Source organism: Danio rerio, chromosome 22, assembly GCF_052040795.2.
Source record: "Danio rerio strain M-AB ecotype USA chromosome 22, GRCz13ab, whole genome shotgun sequence".
In the NCBI taxonomy this organism is placed as follows: Eukaryota; Metazoa; Chordata; class Actinopteri; order Cypriniformes; family Danionidae; genus Danio; species Danio rerio.
Genome location: NC_141042.1, coordinates 8,260,051 through 8,281,600, shown reverse-complemented (window position 1 = coordinate 8,281,600; position 21,550 = coordinate 8,260,051). Strand labels below are relative to the sequence as shown.

Genomic DNA, 21,550 nt, shown 5'->3' with positions numbered 1-21,550 from the left:
GAGCCTGGAACGGCGCGGTACGATTACAAACCGTTCTCGGCCCGGAATTCTCGGCACGGTTAGACAACCGTGCTGAACTGTGCTGACAGATTCTGTGTGTTGACGTCGTGACTCGGTTGCTAAGCTACCACAGCTGGCTCAGCAGAAGCGCGCTAGTCATCAGACATCCTCAATAAACTACAGTACATTTAATTTAAAATAATGATCCAGGTCTAAACGATACAGTTTGAAAAGGGTTTTAAAACCATAGAGCAGTCTCTGGCAGAGAAGCTAATAACTCATCACATTCTTACGAAGATATTTTATTCATTAAAGTTATTATTTTATTGACTTGAATACAGACCTACTTCGCCTGCCTGAATGTGAGTTTATTGCACGCAGCGCTGTATTTCACAGCACAAAACTCGCTCTGATCAGGGAGAGACATGCCAGCGACTTGCGCTGCTGACTTTTTTTTTCCTGCTGCGCATCGAATAAAGCGAATAAAGTCACGCTTTGCATCGTCGATGTCCAAATTCCACAACAACATCACTATATATGGAACACGAACTTGCAGACTCTTAACTATTAACGAGGAAATAATTGCACTTTTTAATTCAAAGCCAGGACAGCTTGTTAATACCGGCGAGACCACCTGAAGGACGGCGTGTTCGTGTTGTAATGTCGGCCGTCCAAAAGACTTTGCTTGAAAGCTTTACGGAGCGGCACTGTAACTGTCCAAGATACTGTTGTATGATTTATATTATAGCATATGCACTAATAAACAAGTCAAAAGAATGAATGAATTAAATAAATATGGATTCTTAATTGTCAGTATTGCTTTCACTCAAAAAATATCAATACGTTTTGACAAATGTTTTATAAAAATAAAATGAGCAATTTTCATCATTTCAGCTATAGGCAATTATATGATTCAGTTATACATAAATTATATGACATTTATGAGGCATGTAACATGTTGTGTGTTTTTTTTTTGTGGTGATCTTTAATATAGCTACGCAAAAATTTTCTAAAACGTCTAGCAATAATTCGCTTACAGCTTGTTAGTTAATTATGAACACAAAAATAATTATAATAATAAAAATAAAATGATCAAAATAAAAAGATAATAGAGCAGCATTTTGCTAAATATAATAGTGCTTTATATGCTTTAAATCCTGCAATATATGTGTTGTTTCATATTCTTTTTTCACTTGCTGCATTCGTTATTTAATGTTTGAATAGTAAAACAAATAACAGCCATCGCTTAATTGGTTTCATTTTACCATCAAAATGTAGTATATTTTATATCATTATCAACTTTTGATATAAAAACGCAGTGTAATTTAATTAATTGTTAAAAATGAAATAATATTATGTGCTGTGTTTTTATTAGTGAAAGTGCCCGCTCACCTTTGACAAGGCCTGTACAAAATTATATTGCTGCCACTATAATGCAAATGCACTATTATTGTTGTCTTATCATTGTTTATTTTTCTGTTATGTTCAGAGATTTTAAATATTATTTATTTCCCCTCCAATTATTTTCAATCATCACGTTACATTTTGGTAATTTTCCCTCCAAATAAAATTTAGCCAGAGCTGCGCAACATATAAATAAATAAGGGTGCACATTTAGCACTCCTATTTGATAGAGCGGCATAACAGTGTTTAGTCACATGGTTGCTTTTGCTTTTATGAAAAAAAAATTATTTAACTTTAATTGAACAAAGGGAGCCGTTTACATTGCGTTACCAAGGCAACTACGAATGCGTTTTTGTGTAATGTTTTAAAGAGCTTTGTCGCAGCACGACAGTGGAAAATGAAACCGTATCCGTGCTGTCTGGCCCGGTTTGGCACGGAATGGAACAGTTCTGTTTAAAGAACGATTCAGCACGATAGTGGAAAAGCGGCTTTTTATTTGATCTCAGCTGCCATTGTTGCTGTGTTTAACAGTAAACACATTTACAACCCCACCTACTGCCCATTTACTTATGGGTGTCGGAGTGTTTGGAAACAGTATACCGTCACTCAGCCTTTTCAAACTTCTCATTGCCCTCAAACGAAGAACAAAAAAATAACTTTGTGTGAAGCATACCAAGGCCTTTACTCAACAGGGCCAGATGTTTTTTTGTTTAGTTTTAAAATACTGAATTAAATGACAGCATTATCATTTGTTGCATAGAATCAGGAAAAGTTATCTATGTACACGCATTCACATTGTAAGATCCACCCAGTTGGCCCAATGAAGGTGTCTACTGTTGGATCAAGGTATATTGTGTGTTCAGGCTTTCCAGTGCACAAAGTTGTTTCAGTTTCACTTCAATTCATCTCTGACTGCAGTTTGAATATGAGGTGTTTTAGAATATTAACATATTTTTCATGTTATCTGACTCCTATCATAAAACATTTAGAAGAATGATTTAGATGAATGTTTAAACCTTTTGTCTTTACTCATAACTATTACATTTGTTAATTCGGGTGCTCAGAGGAATCACCTCGGCCGATGGCGTCCCTCACGGTCACACTCACATCTTGTCTTAATTATTAAACAGAGGTAATTGACTAATACTTTTAGATGGTCACTCCTATGCTTGATGTTGATGAAGTTTTTTTGATTAGTTCCCCTTAGATGTAAACTTTTGAATTAAAGGTATTATATTTTCCTAATCAGAGGTTAGGGCCATTATTATAAATATAACCGACTACTATTTTCTATAATAATTTTGATTTAGCCAAGCTAATAGTTTCCCATGTACACTTAATTTAGAACAACATTACTTTTAAACAAGGGTCAGGCACCCTATCTAGGTGAGTCGTGCAACTCCTGTGCCCTAGATGGAAATAACTCCTTTTCCACCCAAGTACACTTGAATCAATGTCAAGAGTCAGTCGGATCCCTAAAATACAATTAGTGTGTGCCCAATGCTCCATCTCAACTGGACATTAGTCTGTCTACTGACCTGACACAGGAAGTGCGGAAACAAGGATACAGCGTAATCTGCTAAAATGAATAATTACAGAGTAAGCAGAATCTTTTCAAACATAATAATTTAATAGTCAGGTAAATATGTATTATGTCAAGTATTCAGTCAATTCATAAGCAATCAATACAAGACATCAAATTCTCAAAGATAGATCAAAAGATGCATACCTGACTTTAAAATATACATAGTATAGAGCATGAGAGCTTTATACAACGGGCTAATCTGATTGCAGTTTTGCCCTGAGCTTCTTGATGCTATGACTATGTTTTTATTTGAAATTAGCAAGAAATGTTATCAGACCTTTACAGAATAAAAAACCTTTTACTCGAACACATACAGTTGAAGTCAGAATTATTAGCCCTCCTGGATTATTAGACTGCTTGTTTATTTTTTCCCCAATTTCTGTTTAAAGGAGGGACTATTGTTTCAACACATTTCTAAACATAATAGTTTTAACAATTCATTTCTAATAATTGATTAATTTTATCTTTGCCATGATGAAAGGCAAGTATATCTTAAAAGGGCCAATAATTTTGTCCATAAAATGTTTTAAAAAAAAATTTAAAATGGCTTTTATTCTAGCCGAAATAAAACAAATAAGACTTTCTCCAGAAGAAAAAATATTATCATACATACTGTGAAAATTTCCTTGCTTTGTTGAACATTATGAAAAATATTTATTAAAAAAAAAAAAAAAATTGAAGGGGGCTAATAATTCTGACTTTAACTGTATGTATTAAATACATCACAACAAGACTTTTCAAGGGGCCCCTTTTTACCGTAGCAGAATGTGTAATTATGTCCCTTATTCAACTGTTGTAATAATAATCAAATCAGTTTTTACTGTTTATTTTGTAACTAGTTTTTAGTAACTACTTCTACAGGTTCTGCCGCTGACCGCCTAGACCAGGGATGGGCAAACTTGATCCTCGAAGGCCGGTGTCCCTGCAGAGTTTTGTTCCAACACTAGTCAAACACACCGGAACAAACTAATCAGTGTCTTCAAGATCACTTGAACTCTATAGGGAGATCTGTTTGAATAGGGTTGGAGCTAAACTATGCAGGACACTGGCCCTCCAGGATCAAGTTTGCCCACACCTGGCCTAGACCTTCCAACATTTTTAAACGCGCTATCCTTATACATAAACTGCCGATTAGACTTTAAAATAACAATTTTCTCGCTTGAAAATCTCTTAAAACTTGATTTTGTGGCGTAATTTGTGAGTATTTTTCTACTTTTGCGTATTCCTGTCAGCCGCTAACAGTCCTCGTTTCCTGTGCAGCACATGCGAGTTGCTATGGTAATTATAAACGTTTGGGAGAAGCGCATTTATTTCGAACTGTGATCAAATCTGACGGAAACTACATGTGCGTTTTAATGAAAATAATGCACTCCCTCCAGCCAATCAGATTCAAGAATTTTAACAGACCATGGAATAAAGTAACCATAAAATAAGCTAAAGTAAGCTAAACTTTATATTTTGGTTCATTGTTTAATCTCAGTTTGTAAATGTGTTTCTTGCAGAACCTCCACTGGTAATTGGTGATCATAAAGCTGAAATCAAAAGTGTGTCAGTGAAGGAAGGATATCATGTCTCTCTTTTCACTGATGTTACTGAACTACATGGAGATGAGCTGATAGTGTGGAGGTTTGGAGATGAAGAAAAACTAATGGCTAAAGATGATAAAGAGACAAAAAGCACAAGATTTTATGATACGGATGAAAGATTCAGACACAGACTGGAGCTGAATGACCAGACCGGATCTCTGACCATCAAACATGCAAAAGACACAGATGCTGGACTTTATACAGTGACGATCAACGGCAACAAAAATATATTATACAAGAAATTCATTGTCACTGTCAGTGGTGAGTAATTCAAGTGTTTTAAAATCATGGTTTGTAAATGATCTGATGGCAAAGGGTCACGAAACACCAAAACACATTTTTTGAGCTGTTGACACTTCTAGGACACACATATTTCATAAAAAAGTGAAAATTGGTTGTTTTTGCTTTATTTTAAGCAAATTCGTTCTTCCGGTTTGAAACAAATTTTTTAAGCTGCATCACGGTGATTAGATACTTGCATGTATTCCAGTGTGCAGACTGGATGTTTGTACCTGGGAGTAGAGCTGGGTATCGAGTTCGATACTTTTTAAGCACCGACCGAATCGTCTCGATACTATCGAGTATCGAAAAAATAATTTTCGTTCGGTACCAAATTTCGATACCCAAGGGTATAATCTTGTCAACGTCCTGCGGCATCCTTAACATGCCTGGATCAAATGCTGGTGATGGCTGCAGCGAGGCTGTCTTAAAAAGTTTACGCGGTTATGCCCACTCGCTCAGAGCTTGTCAAATGTGAGACTGTAATGCGTATACTAAACTTTAAAACATTTTTGCATTGTTTGACGGCAAGATGATCACGCCGGTGCAGTCATCGAAACAACGTGCCCACCACAAGCGTCGTCCTCCGTAACTGAGGGGGATAACTGCCAATGGCTGGGGCTCCGAAAGGTAAACAGACATAAGCGCAAGCTGAAGGCCCTTTCCCACCTCCTCCGCCTCAAAATCATTTTAAAGTTAGGCGAACTTCGTGTTGTAACTTTTGCTTTTTGCTGCTATTAATACATGTACTGCGGGCTACACAGAGCAACTTTATTCTCTCTAACACCAGTGCGCACACACCTTCAACTACACACATCAGGGCCATTCCATCACATAAACTGTGTGTGGGTAAATCAGGACTGAACCATTCACTGCTTATACACTACACTTTGCATATTTCGCTAATGTGGCACAGATGCAGAACTCGCCGAACAGATCCGCCACTTTTGACACTCATAAACAGTCATACCCAAGTGAACCGCGCTCTGCCACACTAATAGTGTGAGTACACCCTAAAAGAATGTAAATGTACAAGCAAAAAAATCCAAGTGGTGCTCACTGCAGAGCCATTTGGGCAGAGCTGAGCTCCAGTGAGGGGGAGCTTCAGCTCTCGCTCCTCCTTTCTTGCATTTCTTCTACGAGTGATGTCACTGGGGGTAGGGTTAGGGGTGGGGTTGGTGTACGCATTAAAACAGCTTATAGGAGGAGGAACGAGAGCTCATGCTCCCCCTCGCTGGAGCTCAGCTCTGCCCAAATGGCTCTGCAGCGAGCAGTGTCTCAAAAAATCTGATATAGGCAACAAATCAGAATTGGGCATCAAGACCTGACAGTGTAACCGGGGTTTGTGTGGGGTAAATTTATTAATCCTTTTTTTGGACCTAACGTAGGCTGTGTAATGTTATGCACTGTTTTGATGGCTTTAAATACCTAGCTAAGTTGATACTAAAATTCTTTAAGGTTAACAGTAAATGATGAAGTTTACCTCACATTAAACCTATCTTATTTAAATATCCTTATCCTTGGCTGCATTAACAGTTTAGCTTTCATGTTTTCTTCACATTAATGTTATAGTCTCTGCTCCTGCTGAAAGATGAATGCCACAGGGCCGTTACAATTTTATTGTTAAAGGTTTGCTGCCTTTTTCTACTGTGGAGAAAGATTAGATTTACTGGATATGCATTTTTCAATGCCCAGAAAGGAACCAAAAACATAGTCAAAATAAGTCCATGTGATACAAGTGGTTCAATCATAATCAAGCTGCGAGAATACTCCTGTGTGCAAAGTAAACAAAAATAACTTTATTCAACGATTTATCTATGGGAGGATCAGAAAGCTCTTGGATTAAATTAAAAAATATCTTCATTTGAAGATAAGTAATGACAGAATTTAAATTTTTGGTTGAACTAAATCTTCAAGCAGCAGCAGGCCTCACAAATACTTAAAATTGATTGACTTAAAACTGCTTGAACTTTAATAAAACTTTTTGCACTAATATATTGTGTTAACTACACTTTGTTCATTTTGTGCTTTTGTTTCTTTGTTTATTGGTCTTAGAGATAAGCCTGCTGTTAAAAGTGTCACAAACATCCTGAAAAAATAAAACCAAAGTTTCTCAGAGATTATGAGTTATGTAATCTTGTTTAAATATATTTCTTAAAATAAAAGTATCGTTCGGAAACAGTATCGAATTCAAGGTATCGGTATTGGTATAGAAAATTTTGGAACGATACCCAGCCCTATCTGGGTGTACTTTGTGACGTCTCTTGAAGAACACCGATATAGTCTCGAAAAACTTTGCAGAAATCTTATTTTGCATGATATCTTCGTTAAATTTGAAATATAAACATATGAGACACTTGTCTTTCAAGACATAATTTCCTAGGTTATTACAAGAATGTTTTCCTGTGTTTAAATATGAAAACACTGTCAAAATAGCAACTGATAGCTTAAAACAACATGGCCAACTTATCTGATTATTTTCATGCAAAATCATGCATTCCCACTACAATAATATTTTTTGCTTCAAGAACAGGAACAGATCAGAATGCTCATAGAGGTGAGCACAGATTCCTTTGAACATTTATAATGTCTCCAGCAGTGGACAACATAAGTAATTTATTCATCAAATTAAAAAGTAATTTAACAGTTTAAAAACTTAAAGTAAATTTGACTTCGTTTCAAAAATATTTGAAAAATTAATCAGTAATCAACTTAACCTGCTTCTGGACACAAATAACGTATAAAACTACAGTAACAGTATCAGTATCAAATAACAGTATCAAATTACCAGGATTCAGAAAGCAACATAGTACTGTTTCTGCCACACTGGTTTTAGATTATTTTTTGCAGGCAATGGATCGTAATGAATTATTGCACTGATCTTTTTCTTGATCTTTCAAAGGCATCTGATACTGTTGATCACACACGTTTGAATAATTCTTTAACATGGATTGTTATGTCGAACCAAGCTACCAATTGGTTTGCAAATTATCTGTCCAATAGAACACTGTGTCCGTATGGCCGGCAGGACTTCTTTATCATTAAGGGCCTACTCGCACTATGCTATCCGTACCATGCCCAGGCCCGTTTCCCGGATCGTTTGAGAAGTGTGAGTGCTCTGAATCGGGCTCAAGCACGGTTCACTTGGCCGGCCCTGGCCTGGTTGGAAGAGGTGGGCTTGAGCGCGGTTCAATTGGGCTTTGCCACGGTACGCTTGTGTGTAATTGCAAAACGTGCCAAAGCCCGAAACTGAAAGCTAGATGTGACTTTTAAGGGACTGTGTCATATGGATTTATCAATCATTCTTACTGTTCAGTAAACGCAAACTGCCGTAGTTTATTAAATATGCAAACCCCTCACTGCACGACAGCTGCACCTTCAGAAAACCTCCTCATTCCTGCAGCACGAGGGCTTTATGATTGTTCATGACCGCCAAAAGTGGCGGATCTGTTCGGCGAAATATCTGACTGCGTGTCACCGCATCCCTAAGGACTATTAGGCAAAATATTTGACTGCATGTCACTGCATATCATACGACTGAAACGATATAACTAGAGAAATCTCCACTGTGCTGAGCGAGAGCGATTACTGAACAGCGAAGCAGCGATGACGTAAGCGTGCCCAGGCCCGATTGTTATGTGAGTGCAGGGCATCGGGGGAGGGGAGGGGGGGACAAGCGTGCTTTGGCCCGGTTCGAGGCAACTGTACATGTGTGAGTACAGCCTTAGATCATTTACTGTAATCATTACTATTGGACTTTGAAGAGACTTTCAACCAGCACAACAAAAAATGTTTCTGAAGACAATCACCTACTGCACCTTTAAGCTTGGGTTTTACTATCGAAATGCATCCTGCTTTTCTCTTAAAGCTCATAAACATTTGGTGTCTGCAACATTTTGACCATCGATTGACTATGGAGATGTTTTATAAATGAATGCTTTAACCAAATGTCTTCAGCTAAAACTGTTCAGTTAGCACTTTTAAACATCAGATCACTCAACAATAAGTCACTTTTAGTCAATGATTTTATCAACACAAATTGCCTTGATTTTATGCTTCTAATTGAAACTTGGCTAGATGACAGTTGTAGCGCAGCAGCTCTGAATGAAACAGCTCCTTTAAACTTAGGTTTTTTGAGTTTTTGCAGAGCTAATAGGAGAGGTGGAGGCATCGCTGCCCTGTTTAAAGATGTCTGAGTGTAAACAAGTGTCATTTGGTTACTATTTGTCTTTTGAATATCTGAGTATAGCACTGAAAGGTGCTCCACACCTATTATTGATCATTATCTACAGACCTGCAAAATATTCTCCAGCTTCTATTGATGATTTTACAGAGCTGTTATCAATAGTAACCTCTGAATTTGACTATTTTGCTATTGCTGGGGATTTTATTATTTACATTGATAATCCAGAAATCAAATCCGGTTTCGTCATCGACTTTCGTTTTCAGATTTAAGGAGCTAGCATTGCACCAGACCCCCGTAAGTGGTTTTATTTGAAAATGTAGAATCTGTATTTTATGCACATATGCATCACTTTGGTTTTAATTCTACTGTACAAGTTATTTACACTTAAATACACAATATTTTGGATACCCGAGCTAGGTATTTTACATTGGTTCATTTTCATATTTTTTTATATGACACATGTACAAGTTACAGCTCAAATGAAAGCTCTTGCCGGTGCTCATCAGTTGGAATACAATAACTTTTGCATAGATTATGGTAGAGACATTTTTTTTTCCTATGAATACAGACATGTGCAGGAACCACCAAAATTATTACAGCACGCTAGACCACACAGTGCCTAAAAGGTACACTTTCAAATTTGAGTGTATAAAAAACAAATACAGCAAGTGCCTCTTTTTTTTTAGGTGTTTATTATAACACAGACGACATATACAGTTATTTTAAACACTTTCAATAGAGATTTATGAAAATTCAAAGGGTTTTCTTTAAAATGATGCCAAATTTTTGCATTTACACCTTTGCATGTGGATTTGGGAAGCTTTTAAATTTGGGTAGGCAAAATCCAGGCGGAAATTCCAAAATAACAGAAGAGTTTAACTGGTTAACACGCCTCCTTTATTGACCGCCACACCCAATAATCCACAAAGTGCCGCAAATGGATTTACTATTTAAAGAACATGGTGTAAAAGAAAATTAACAGTTGAAATCAACAGTTTCACTGGTCTGAAAATAGCAACTAATCACTCCATATGCCTTGCGCCTGGTGTATGATAGGGCCCCTTATGTCTCTTTAGGTTGGAGTTGAGTACATTTATAATCCACAAATCCTACAATTCGCATTCTGACAAGTTAGTGGCTCATGCAGTCATTGCATTGTAATGCATAGTAAGCTATCTGCGTTTCTCGTTTTCAAAATAAAAGTTCCACATACATAGTAAGTTAAATATAAAATTAAAAAAAACTTAGAAATAACTAAGGGAAGAAAATTATCATTATTGTCTCACTAGTCTGTTTTGTGTTCTGATTGGGCTGTTATTCACCTGCGTTTTACGCTTGTAGAATTTACATGAGAACGAGGAATCGGTAGTGTCTGAGGCTCCCAAAATGCCCTATGTATGCAGTATGTCTTATTATTTGAGTATGCCTGGGTATATCTAGATTTTCTTTATAGGGCACCTTTAATATAGGACAATAAAAATAACAGGACTTGACAGTAAACTGTTTTGCCGTATTATCTTCTATTAATGTCAAATAAACAAACACGCAAACAAACATTAAATAAACAGACACAATAAAAAAAACAGACACATTTTTTTTACTATAGCAAATGCAGCAATGCATCATGTTCTAATATTTAATACTGTTGATTTAATATGGAGGCTTTAAATGTGCAATATATATTTCAAACCTAGTGGAGTGAAAGTAACTAATAATAGTTAACTCAATGATTTTTCTTAATCCTCTTTGACTTGTCTTTCATTGTTATTCTGTCTGTGGCTGCATGTCTGTGCTGTTTGCACTTTCACTCTAGAATCACGACTGCTCCTGTGAAGCACTGATGTTTATAGTGTTATAGATCAGACTGTTCATAATGATTGTCTTTATCATTACAGGTTCAGGTCTGTCTTCAGGTGCTGTAGCAGGAATTGTTGTTATGCTGCTTGTGCTGGTTGCAGTTGCAGCTGTATTGGGTTTTCTTTACTATCGCAACAAGATCTCTGAACTACAGAAACAAATTGGTAAGTATTACAGTTGATACAGCAAAAGAAAAACACTGAGCTTTATTTGTGGCTCGGTTGAGTGTTAACCATGTGTTTTGCCATCACTCTTTTTAAGCTCTGCTTATGATTGATTCAGTGTGATGTTGTCTTACCCCTTCATCAGTGACAGTTTTAGTTCACAGTAACTGAGGAGAGAAACTGGAGCCACTTGTGTTTTCAACATAAATTTTTTTAGGGATTATTGGAAATGATTTTAATACAACATTATTCTGTCTGCATTTTCTACATATAAGCTTAAGATTCAAGTTCTTTTCCCTGTTTGTTATGTTGTCATGATGACATCACATACTTTTAACATCTATGCTGTTTCATGTAATTTTTTTTCTTGCTGAGCAAAACTCTTCTTTATTGGGTGAATATTTTGGCTACTTTAGCAAAATCGTCCTTTATACCAGAGCTAGACTCTACACTGAAACAGAGTTTACATTATACAACTGAAGCTTTTAACTTTAATGTGCTGTATACTTTGACCTTGGTAATTTGACCCTGATGCAACTGATGCAAAAAAGAAATATATACAGTTAAAGTCAGAATTTTTTTAAATATTTCCCACATGTTTAACATAGCAAGGAAATTTTCACAGTATGTCTGATAATATGTTTTCTTCTAGAGAAAGTCTAATTTTTTTTATTACGACTAGAATAAAAGCAGTTTTTTAATCACAGCTAATCTCACGCTGGGTGTCTGAAATCTTCTGAAACTGACAGAACTTTATTGGAGAGATAATCTGATTGCTGTGGCATTAAGCGCTGACAATCAAAGCCCACAGATTTTAGCCGGTTTGAAACAAATATTTTTAAGCTGCGTCACTGCGATTAGATCCTTGTGTGTATTCCAGCGTGGAGATTTTCTGTCTGTACCTGGGAGTACTTTGTGACGTCTCTGAGTGTGCAACATTTACTCATGAGAAAACTTGGCTCAAACCAATCAGCACGCTCTATTGTATATGAGGCGCAACTGTTTTTACCTAAAACTGTGTTCAGATGGCAGAGAGACGCTACGTTGTGTTGCCAAAACAAGTGGAGTGGAAGTACAAGACCTGTTTGGAGACACTGTTCATGAGTGTTTAATTTTTAAATGTGCTGCAACAAAGGTTTTGTTTTCATTTTCCTGCTATGAGAGCGCAGCTGGACTCACGTGTGGATTACAGTGCACGTGACAACAGTGCGTTTATACAAACATTTTTTACCCGAGAGCTTTTCCCCATCTGAAAATGCTGAAATCTGGATTTGCCGCTTGTCTCCTTTTAAAAAAGACGCGGCTCCAATTGGTGTTGATTGTCCCGTCTCTACAGATTTGGTAAGCGATCAGGGGTCTTTGTTTGTTTATTCAGATGGCAAAGTTAGTTCGTATCATCAGCAGTACTCTTTCAGTGTTTAAAAACAGGCCTTAGTCAAAATGATTTCCAAGTTACTAAAGTTTACAGGGCGTTAATCTCACTACAATATTATGGGCTGAAAGATGCTCTGTAAATGCTGCTCTCTGAGTGTAAACATGTCAGCACCGCAATTAAACTATTACCTTTAATTACGAATATCCTGTTACAGGATAGTCTACACACACGTGGCTTTCTGACCTACCGAGTGCATCTGAGTTACAGAGAAATGCAGAGTTTTTTTTTTCTCTTATACAATGTGCGGTATCAAACATTCAACAGTGTTACTGTTATTAAACACAGTCACTGTCTTTCTCCCCTGCGTCTGTGTGTTTAGGCTCGGTGAAAATTAGCACGTGCCCAAATGGTAACTCCCATTTTTATTTAAATCCTTCCCCGACACTCCCACCTAAACAGAGTTAGACACACCCACTTTCCTGACTTTTTTTTTAAAATAGAGGTGTGAAAACACCCTGCTGAAACATGCATGGCCCTTTAAGGGCCTACTCACACTATGCTATCGAATCCTTGCCCATGCCCGTTTCTCGGATCGTTTGAGAAGTGTGAGTGCTCTGAATCGGGCTCAGGCACGGTTTACTTGGCCGGCCCTGGCAAAGTGCAACGCCAAAAATGCTAAATGTGCTAAAGGCCGAAACCTTTAAGCAAACCTCCTAATTCCTGGGACGAGGACTTTAGGATTGTTAATGAGTGCCGAAAGTGGCTGATCTGTTCAGTGAAATATTTGACTGTGTCACTGCATATCAAATGACTTAAACAACGATATAACTGAAGAAATCTCCACTGTGCTGAGCGAGAGCGCTTCTGACCAGCGCATCACTGATGACGTAAGCGTGCCCAGGCCCGAATTTAATGTAGAGCTGTGAACCTACACTAGTCTCGCGGTTCGGTTCAGTTACGATTATCATGCGATCGATTCGGTTCAATTCAATATTTCGGTGCATCACGGTGCATTGACAATGCTTTCCATACACAGTTTTATATTTTCTTCACAGCAGCATTTCTTGTATTAAAATGTATGAATGTTTGTATATTTATATATTATTTGTAAAACAATTTTGTCGTTTAATACAAACAGTCAGATATACAAACTGTAACTTTAAACAAAATGAGCATTAAGCAAATAATATAAACAAATATAAACATCCAGCTCAATTTCAGATCCTTGTCTAGTTCTCTTACACCTCTTTGATTGGTCACACCCTCAACAAAAACGGTTGCTATTGGCTCTTGCGCGCTGCGCTCTTCAGATAAGTGACACTGATAAGCGGCAGCGGCGATCTCACAGCTGATGCATGATAGACACGGTGGAGAAAACTCTGCAGACATGCGCTCGTTTCTGTATCCAAACGTATAGCTGTAAAACAGCCGAGAGGAGAAGAAAAGCAACCCCAGCAGGTCAAATGGGCCACTGGGTGTGTGTGTGTGTGTGTGTGAAAGAGAGATAGAGAGAAACGGAGACTGAGCGAAAGCGAGAGCGAGAAAGAAAGAGAGAAATGGAGTAGGCTACTTTCATTCTCCCGATATCAGTGAAATAGGGGCTATTGTTGTATATGTCAGTGAAAGACTGATCCAGCAAACACACACAGCAAAATTGTGCACAGTTTATGAGTTTTAAGTAGTTAAAGCGCTGTAAATACTCGCGATCGCCTCCCGCGCGACAGAGCGCATATGAGGTAAATGACGTCAGTAATAACCGGTTATGATTATTACTGAACTGATACCGAATTGTCCGCGTCTGCATTGCGATGCACCGAAGAAACGATTAATTTTGACACCCCTAATGTAATGCGAGTGCAGCCCGTAGAGGGAGATGGGAGGGAGTACAAGCGTGCTTTGGCCCAGTTCAAGGCAACTGTACATAGTGAGAGTACGCCCTCGCAAACTACAAGAAGGAGAAAAGCAGTTAACTGTTAATGTTACATGAATTTTTTTTATACATCCTAAATTATAAAGTTGTGAGGAAAAAGTACAAAATATTGTTAGAAGATTCGGTCCCACTTTATATTAAGTGGCCTTAACTAATATGTACTTACACAGGAATTAATATGTTTGTTACAATGTACTTATTGTGTAAATGCATATATTTATTGTGTACTTATGCTTGATTAAATTCCTGTATATATTTACATCTGTAATTAACTTCTGTAATTACATTTGTAAAAACACTGCTGACCATTCCCTACACCTTAACCCACCCTTAAACCTACCCACACCACCAAACCTGTCCATAACCCTACCCCTCTCCCAACTCAAGAGCACCATAGGTGTTCTCAAATACATTATGAACACAGTAAGTACATTGTATTTATTTTTTGATGTGAGTACATAGTAGTTAAGGACACTTAATATAAAGTGGAAGCGAAGATTCTGTAAGAATGGGTTTTAACCTCAGAGGTGTAAACTGTAGTTCTGCTTAGCGACTAAAAAGTTATCAGCATGATGGTAAAAAACTGTACATTTCTAGTCAAACCATTCTTCTGCAATCTCATACCAAAAACGGAAATAAGGGCGGTATTAATAACTATAAATGTGGGAGAGCGTTGATATTATGGGATTGTATTGTATTGCAATATGAAATAATTAAGTGTTGATGTTAAATCAAAAGTAATTCACAAATACTTGAAAATGAGATGATATAGTGACAATAATTCTCTATGGTTACAACTGAATTAATCACAAAATAACTGTATAAAATGATAATTTATATGAAATGATAAAAAATATGATATAAATTGTACCTGGCTTAAATGTAAAATTACGTTACCAGAGTTAGATGGAGAGACACAAGGGTAGGGAGAGAGAAACAAAGAGAGCAGGCTCAGAAGTTAGCCTGATTCCAGTAGAGTCAAAGGAGATAGACTCCAGAGGAGGAGAGGAGCAGAGCAGGAAAAGAGGGGGCAGGAAAAGAGACAGAGCCTGAGTTTATCAGCTATTTTGTATCTTTCTTGTCCATGTGACTAAAGCCCAAACGCTGAGACATTCAAACTGACCAATCGACATTTGACCACATCATAAAACCCCCAAAGTCCACACAACAGGCCCTCATCTCATCAATATCTGCCATTGTAGTCAGTATGGACCTTCTTGAGTCAAAAAGACATGTTTTGTCATATAAACAAATGCATATGATAATTTCGCCTCTTACAAATCAAATAGAACACACACACTTAAAGTACAATCTGTTTCATATCCAAGGCTGAGTGTACTCTCAGCCGTCTTTATCAAAACTGGTTAAAAACCGGTATAATCTACATTCAGGCAGTTATATTCTTACTACACAAAGTCTATTTTGAATAAAAGTGGAATCACTTAAAAAGAATGAACCGTAAAAATAGCAAAATACCTTTAGACATTTTAGATAATATTTACTACTAGAAATAACAATAGAAACAGTTGCTTCCAGTGCTCAGCCCTCAGTTCCACTCAAGTTCTCCGTGACCTCTGACCTAGTTTGGTGGCTTCTGAAAATAGTTATAAAGAGACAGGCAAATGCTCTGAACATTCTTATATTAAGCAGTGTGTTAACTTATTCTTTAATTAAAATCAATTCACAGTTAAATACTCATTCAAATGATCGAATATATTTAATAAAAAAAAATTATGAGAAATAAGATGATGAGAAAAGGATAAACGTTGGTCCATGATGAGACGGATTGGAAAGCAGAAATCCGAATCATTCAATACATTATTGTAAATGGCTGCAGATGGTTTATAAAGTCATTCAAATTTTGAAAGATTATTAAAGGGCCATGAAACCCCCTCGTTTCAGCAGGGTGTTTTCACACCTCTACTTTGGAAAAAGTCAGAAAAGTGGGCGTGTCCAGCTCTGTTTAGGGGGGAGTGTCGGAGGAACTAAAGTGGGAGGGTGTGGGAGTGTCTATTTGGGCACGCGCGAGTTTCAGTCAAAATACACACACATGAGAAAGTGATGGTGTTTAACCTACATGGACATCTGTAGTCGAATTATTTGCCAAATTATTAAATGGTGGACTTTAACTGCAGTTTGGCTCTTTCATTCAGGGAATTCATTCATGCCCCTCGCGACAAACGAGATATTTGATTCGAGGATCTGCTCTTAGCGTGTATTTTTCATGCAATGTTTGATACCGCACGGCGAATGAGAGAAAAAAACTCAGCATTTCCCGGAAACTTAGATGCACACGGCAGGTAGTGTCAGAAAGCCGCATGTGATATTCCGGTCACAAAATGCGGTGCTATATTTGCAATAGTTAACTTAATTCGATACGAACAAACTGAATTAACAAAGAGCACTGGTCGCTCACTTACCAAATCTGTAGAGACAGGACAATCACCAGCAACTAGAGCCGCGTCATTATGAAGAGAAGACTAACGTTACAAGCGAATCCGGATTTCAGCGTTTGCAGATGAGAACAGCTCTCAGGTAAACAATGTTCCTCCTTAGACACGTAAGTTATTGTTGTCGAGCGTCGTGTACACTGTTAATCCACACGTGACTCCAGCTGAGCTCTCACAGAGAGAAAATGAAAACGAAACTTAATGGCAGCAAACTATAAAAGCAACACTTCACGCTTGTTTTGCCAACACAACGTGGCGTCTCTGGGGCGTAAACACTGTGACACTAATGAATATTAAAGGGCCATGAAACCCCCTCGTTTCAGCAGGGTGTTTTCACACCTCTACTTTGGAAAAAGTCAGAAAAGTGGGCGTGTCCAGCTCTGTTTAGGGGGAGTGTCGGAGGAACTAAAGTGGGATGGTGTGGGAGTGTCTATTTGGGCACGCGCGAGTTTCAGTCAAAATACACACACGAGAAAGTGATGGTGTATTTTTTACAGTCATTGTCTTTAACCTACATGGACATCTGTAGTTGAATTATTTGCCAAATTATTAAATGTTGGACTTTAACTGCAGTTTGGCTCTTTCATTCAGGGAATTCATTCATGCCCCTCGCGACAAACGTGATATTTGATTCGAGGCGCTGCTCTAAGCGTGTATTTTTCATGCAATGTTTGATACCGCACGGAGAATGAGAGAAAAAAAACCCTCCGCATTTCCCGGAAACTTAGATGCACTCGGCAGGTAGCGTCAGAAAGCTGCGTGTGTTATTCCGGTCTCAAAATGCAGTGCTAACAAGTTTGCACTCAGTGCAATAGTTAACTTAATTCGATATGAACAAACTAAAAAAACAAAGAGCACTGGTCGCTCACTTACCAAATCTGTAGAGACAGGACAATCACCAGCAACTAGAGCCGCGTCTTTATGAAGAGAAGACTACAAGCGAATCCGGATTTCAGCGTTTGCAGATGAGAACAGCTCTCAGGTAAACAATAATCCTCCTTAGACACGTAAGTTATTGTTGTCGCGCGTCGCGTACACTGTTAATCCACACGTGAGTCTGAGCTCTCACAGAGAGAAAAGGAAAACGAAACTTAATGGCAGCAAACTATAAAAGCAACACTTCACGCTTGTTTTGCCAACACAACGTGGCGTCTCTGGTGTAAACAGTGACACTAATGAATATTAATGAAGTTGCAAAATAGAGCGCGCTGATTGGTTTGAACCAAGCCTTACTCATGCATTAATGCATCACACTGTAAGACGTAATAAGACTCACTCAGGCACAGACGCCCAGTCTGCACGCGGGAATACACGATATTATGTCATGACCGTGACGCAGCTTCAAAAATTCGTTTCAAACAGGAAGTACGAATTTGCTTGAAATAACGCAAAAACAACCAATTTACACTTTTTAGTGAAATATAGGTGTCCTAATAGTGTTTTTAGCAGTGTGGGACACATATACGACTGTCAACAGCTCAAAAAATGTGTTTTGGTGTTTCGTGACCCTTTAATATGTTACATTGACATTAAAAGTTGCAGTTTGTTCTTGTTGACAGTTTCTGTCTCTTCATGTCCAGTGAAGCTTTACTGACTCATTACAATCTTTTTTTTCTCTTTTCATGTGCTTCTGTGTCCCGTGAAGGAAAAAAAATAAATACAGCAAAGGGAGAAAATGTAACTTTAAAGACTGAAACTAAACTACTTGAAGGTGATGAGATCCAGTGGTGGTTTAGCAATAACAACTTCCTAATAGCTGAAATATTTGAAGGGATTGGAGAGACATATGGTGGACCTAGAGAGAGATTCAGTAACTGCCTGGAGCTGGACAAGGAGACTGGGTCTCTGACCATCAAGAACATCAAATGGGAACACACTGGTGATTATAGGTTAGAGATAATCAAGCGGAGTGGAGGAACCTCAAACAGTAAATTCATTGTTTGTTTTAAAGGTGAGTATCTGCAGTCTTTCTGTGCAGTGATCATCACTGTTCTTCTACATGTATTTTTATTTTTTAATCTTTTTTCTGTGGTTTAATTATCTAAAACTCTTGTCACTGCAGTATTTAGTGTTTATGAATAATCATGATCTAGCTAGCTGTTTCTGCACATGATAAAACGTCAGTTCTGGATGTTGCCTCAAGCAGCATTTATCGCTAATATTTTTATTTATAGCAGATCTTGAACTGTAAGTTTTTATCTCAGTCGAAACACAGAAAACTTGTGCTTGAGCTAATGCCATCCTTTTCTTTCTGTGTTTTTCTGTGCTGCTGTCACACACGAAGAGGAGAAAATGTTAGTGAGTCGTGGACAATCTGTCACTCTTAAGGCTGATGCTGAAATACAGAGAGAGGATGAGGTACAGTGGATGTTTAAAGTTCAAAATGATCTGATTGCTAAAATGACTGGCAACACCAGAAAGATAATATATCCTGATGAGAGATTCAGCGACACACTGAAGATGGACGAGAAGACTGGATCTCTGACCATCAATAACATCGAACCTGAACATACTGGACTTTATAAACTGAAGATCATCAGCAGAGGAGAAGCCACGTACAAGACATTCACTGTTTACTTTCATGGTGAGGATCTCGTGTCTTTCAGTGCAGTGATCATCTCAGTGTTTCCTCATGAAACATTTTTTTTTCTGTTATTTAATGGTCTCAAACTCTAGGATATACAGATGAGATGTGCTCTGTCACTGCAGTATTTAGCATTTGTATATAATCCTGATCTCATGGTTTTTACACCTGTTAAAATACTTAAGATTCAGTTTCAGTTCTGGATTTTGTTTCCTCCAGCAGAATTTATATTCTGTTATATTGATCAGAGGTCTGTACCGTAAAGGCAGGTTAGCTGGCTAGCAGGTTAAATTTAAGTTTGGGTTGCACCAATTCTGGATTTAAGTACCATGAAGGTAGCTCAGCTTAGATCGCTCTTTGTTGTCATGTTATCTTGCACTACATGGCTAACCTTCTCTGGGGCAGGATATGTTCTGGTTTAGAGACTGTAAGCAATCAACTGTGACACATCTATGATGCAATGAAGCCACTCCTCCTAATCCTCATGCTGCAAATTAAAGGTCACTTTTAAATATTAAATCAGATGATTTTGATGAGGATTTTTATTTATTATAATTATTTGAGATAATGTATAATTATTATATTTGTAATCCAGTAGAAATTTGGAATTGTAGTTTATTATTTTTATATTATTTACTTTTTTTTAATTTGTAGTCTCTGTATACCTATACAGTACACATTATCAGCTATAGACCCTTTTCTTCATTGCTGTATGGAGGGTGCCATAGTGACCAGCGTCTTCCGGTAGGATGCTTAGAACTTCAATTTACATCGTTTACAACTGGTAAATCTTGATCCAAAATGGGTGTCAATTCTGTTTTGAGTGGCTTGTGTATTGTTTTTGTGATGCACAACTTTGATTTTGAAAGTGTGTGTGTTAAACATTATGATGAATATTTGGGTTTGGGTTGGTTATATATTTGAAAAAAAAGAGAAAATTATGACTTTAGCGATGACGAAGCTCCATTTATATGGCACAGATGCTGTTTGATGATAAGCTTAAATCACTTGCAGCTGTTTTTAATTCCCATAAGATCGCATTTATTAAAATAATCAGTCCAGGAGGTGGTGCTGATCGACAGCAGTATTAGTTCAAAGACATTAAAGGGCACATAGTTTACCCCTTTTTTAAGATTTAATATTAATATTATGATTCTTCTGAGTTTGCCAGTTTATGTTCAGTTCAACACACAGTTCAGATTTTTTTATTTTAATGTGTTCAAACGTGTTATTTTGGGGTCGTGTACACAGCTCGCTGTTTTAGGGGTGTGTTGCTACACATGAAAATTAGTTTTAAATTCCGCCGAATATAACAAGGGGGCGGAGCCAAGAGCTCGCCCGATCTGTGTTTGCAACAGGCAGGCAGACAGAGAGAGATGCAAACTGAGTGAGAGGATGAGCATTCAGCTGTACATGTACGACTCGGACACAGACCAAGCAGAGAGAACACAATCATTTGTGTCTTTGTCTTGTTTTTACAGCTAACTGTGTGCTAGTTTAAAGTGTCGAGCTTGTACACCGAGAATAATAACCACGCACACTGAATTAACTTTGACTAAGGCACCAGAGCCTCGACACGGCACATTCAGACACTCAAATTCACATGTTATTTAAAACTAAACTATTCAGATGTTGCTCTGTGGTGGGGCAGTAACATGAAGTGTCCCGAATTGTGGTTGGGCGATGCGGACAGCTGCCGACTTGAATTGCCGGTGTGTGTACCCTCATAGAAAACTATGTTTAAAATTCTAAAATGCATGGTGCTGCGTGGCGCCACGGCGCTTCTGGTGTGCAACCTGCAGGCAAGTTCATTATTTTATTTCCAATGGAGAGACGCACACACGAGGCAACGCACTTTCACTTTTCGAGCTGCACCTAGTTAAGGTCACAGGGAGCTTCTGTGAACGTGAGAAATGTGAACGGCTAAAGTTTAAGGTAGATGCAATGAAAAGTACACGTGTTTGCGAACCTACCAAAAGGTACAAACAATAATTCTGATTAGAGCGATCATGTGGAGATTATTGATCTTGTGTTGAGCCCAATGAGCCTTACATCTAAAAATAGAGCAAGGGTGTTCCTTTAGCGACATTGCTTTGACTCACGCTGAAAATGGCGGACGTGAATCAACAAACTTGGTGACGTGCCTGTCA

General features: G+C 37.9%; 1 protein-coding gene across 3 annotated transcripts in view; it reads left to right on the top strand.

Annotated features, from left to right (window-relative positions):
- LOC103908669 (cell adhesion molecule CEACAM3) overlaps window positions 1-21,550 on the top strand; it is a 132,207-nt gene that overhangs the window by 101,990 nt on the left and 8,667 nt on the right. For 2 of the 3 annotated variants that reach the window (XM_087303349.1, XM_087303350.1), the window contains exons 3-6: window positions 4,492-4,836; window positions 10,936-11,061; window positions 18,462-18,767; window positions 19,101-19,400. The exons of the other annotated variant lie outside the window; for it this stretch is intronic. In XM_087303349.1, coding sequence (XP_087159475.1) covers window positions 4,492-4,836; window positions 10,936-11,061; window positions 18,462-18,767; window positions 19,101-19,400 — 1,077 coding nt within the window. The remainder of the gene's footprint in view (window positions 1-4,491; window positions 4,837-10,935; window positions 11,062-18,461; window positions 18,768-19,100; window positions 19,401-21,550) is intronic. 3 annotated transcript variants of the gene reach the window in all.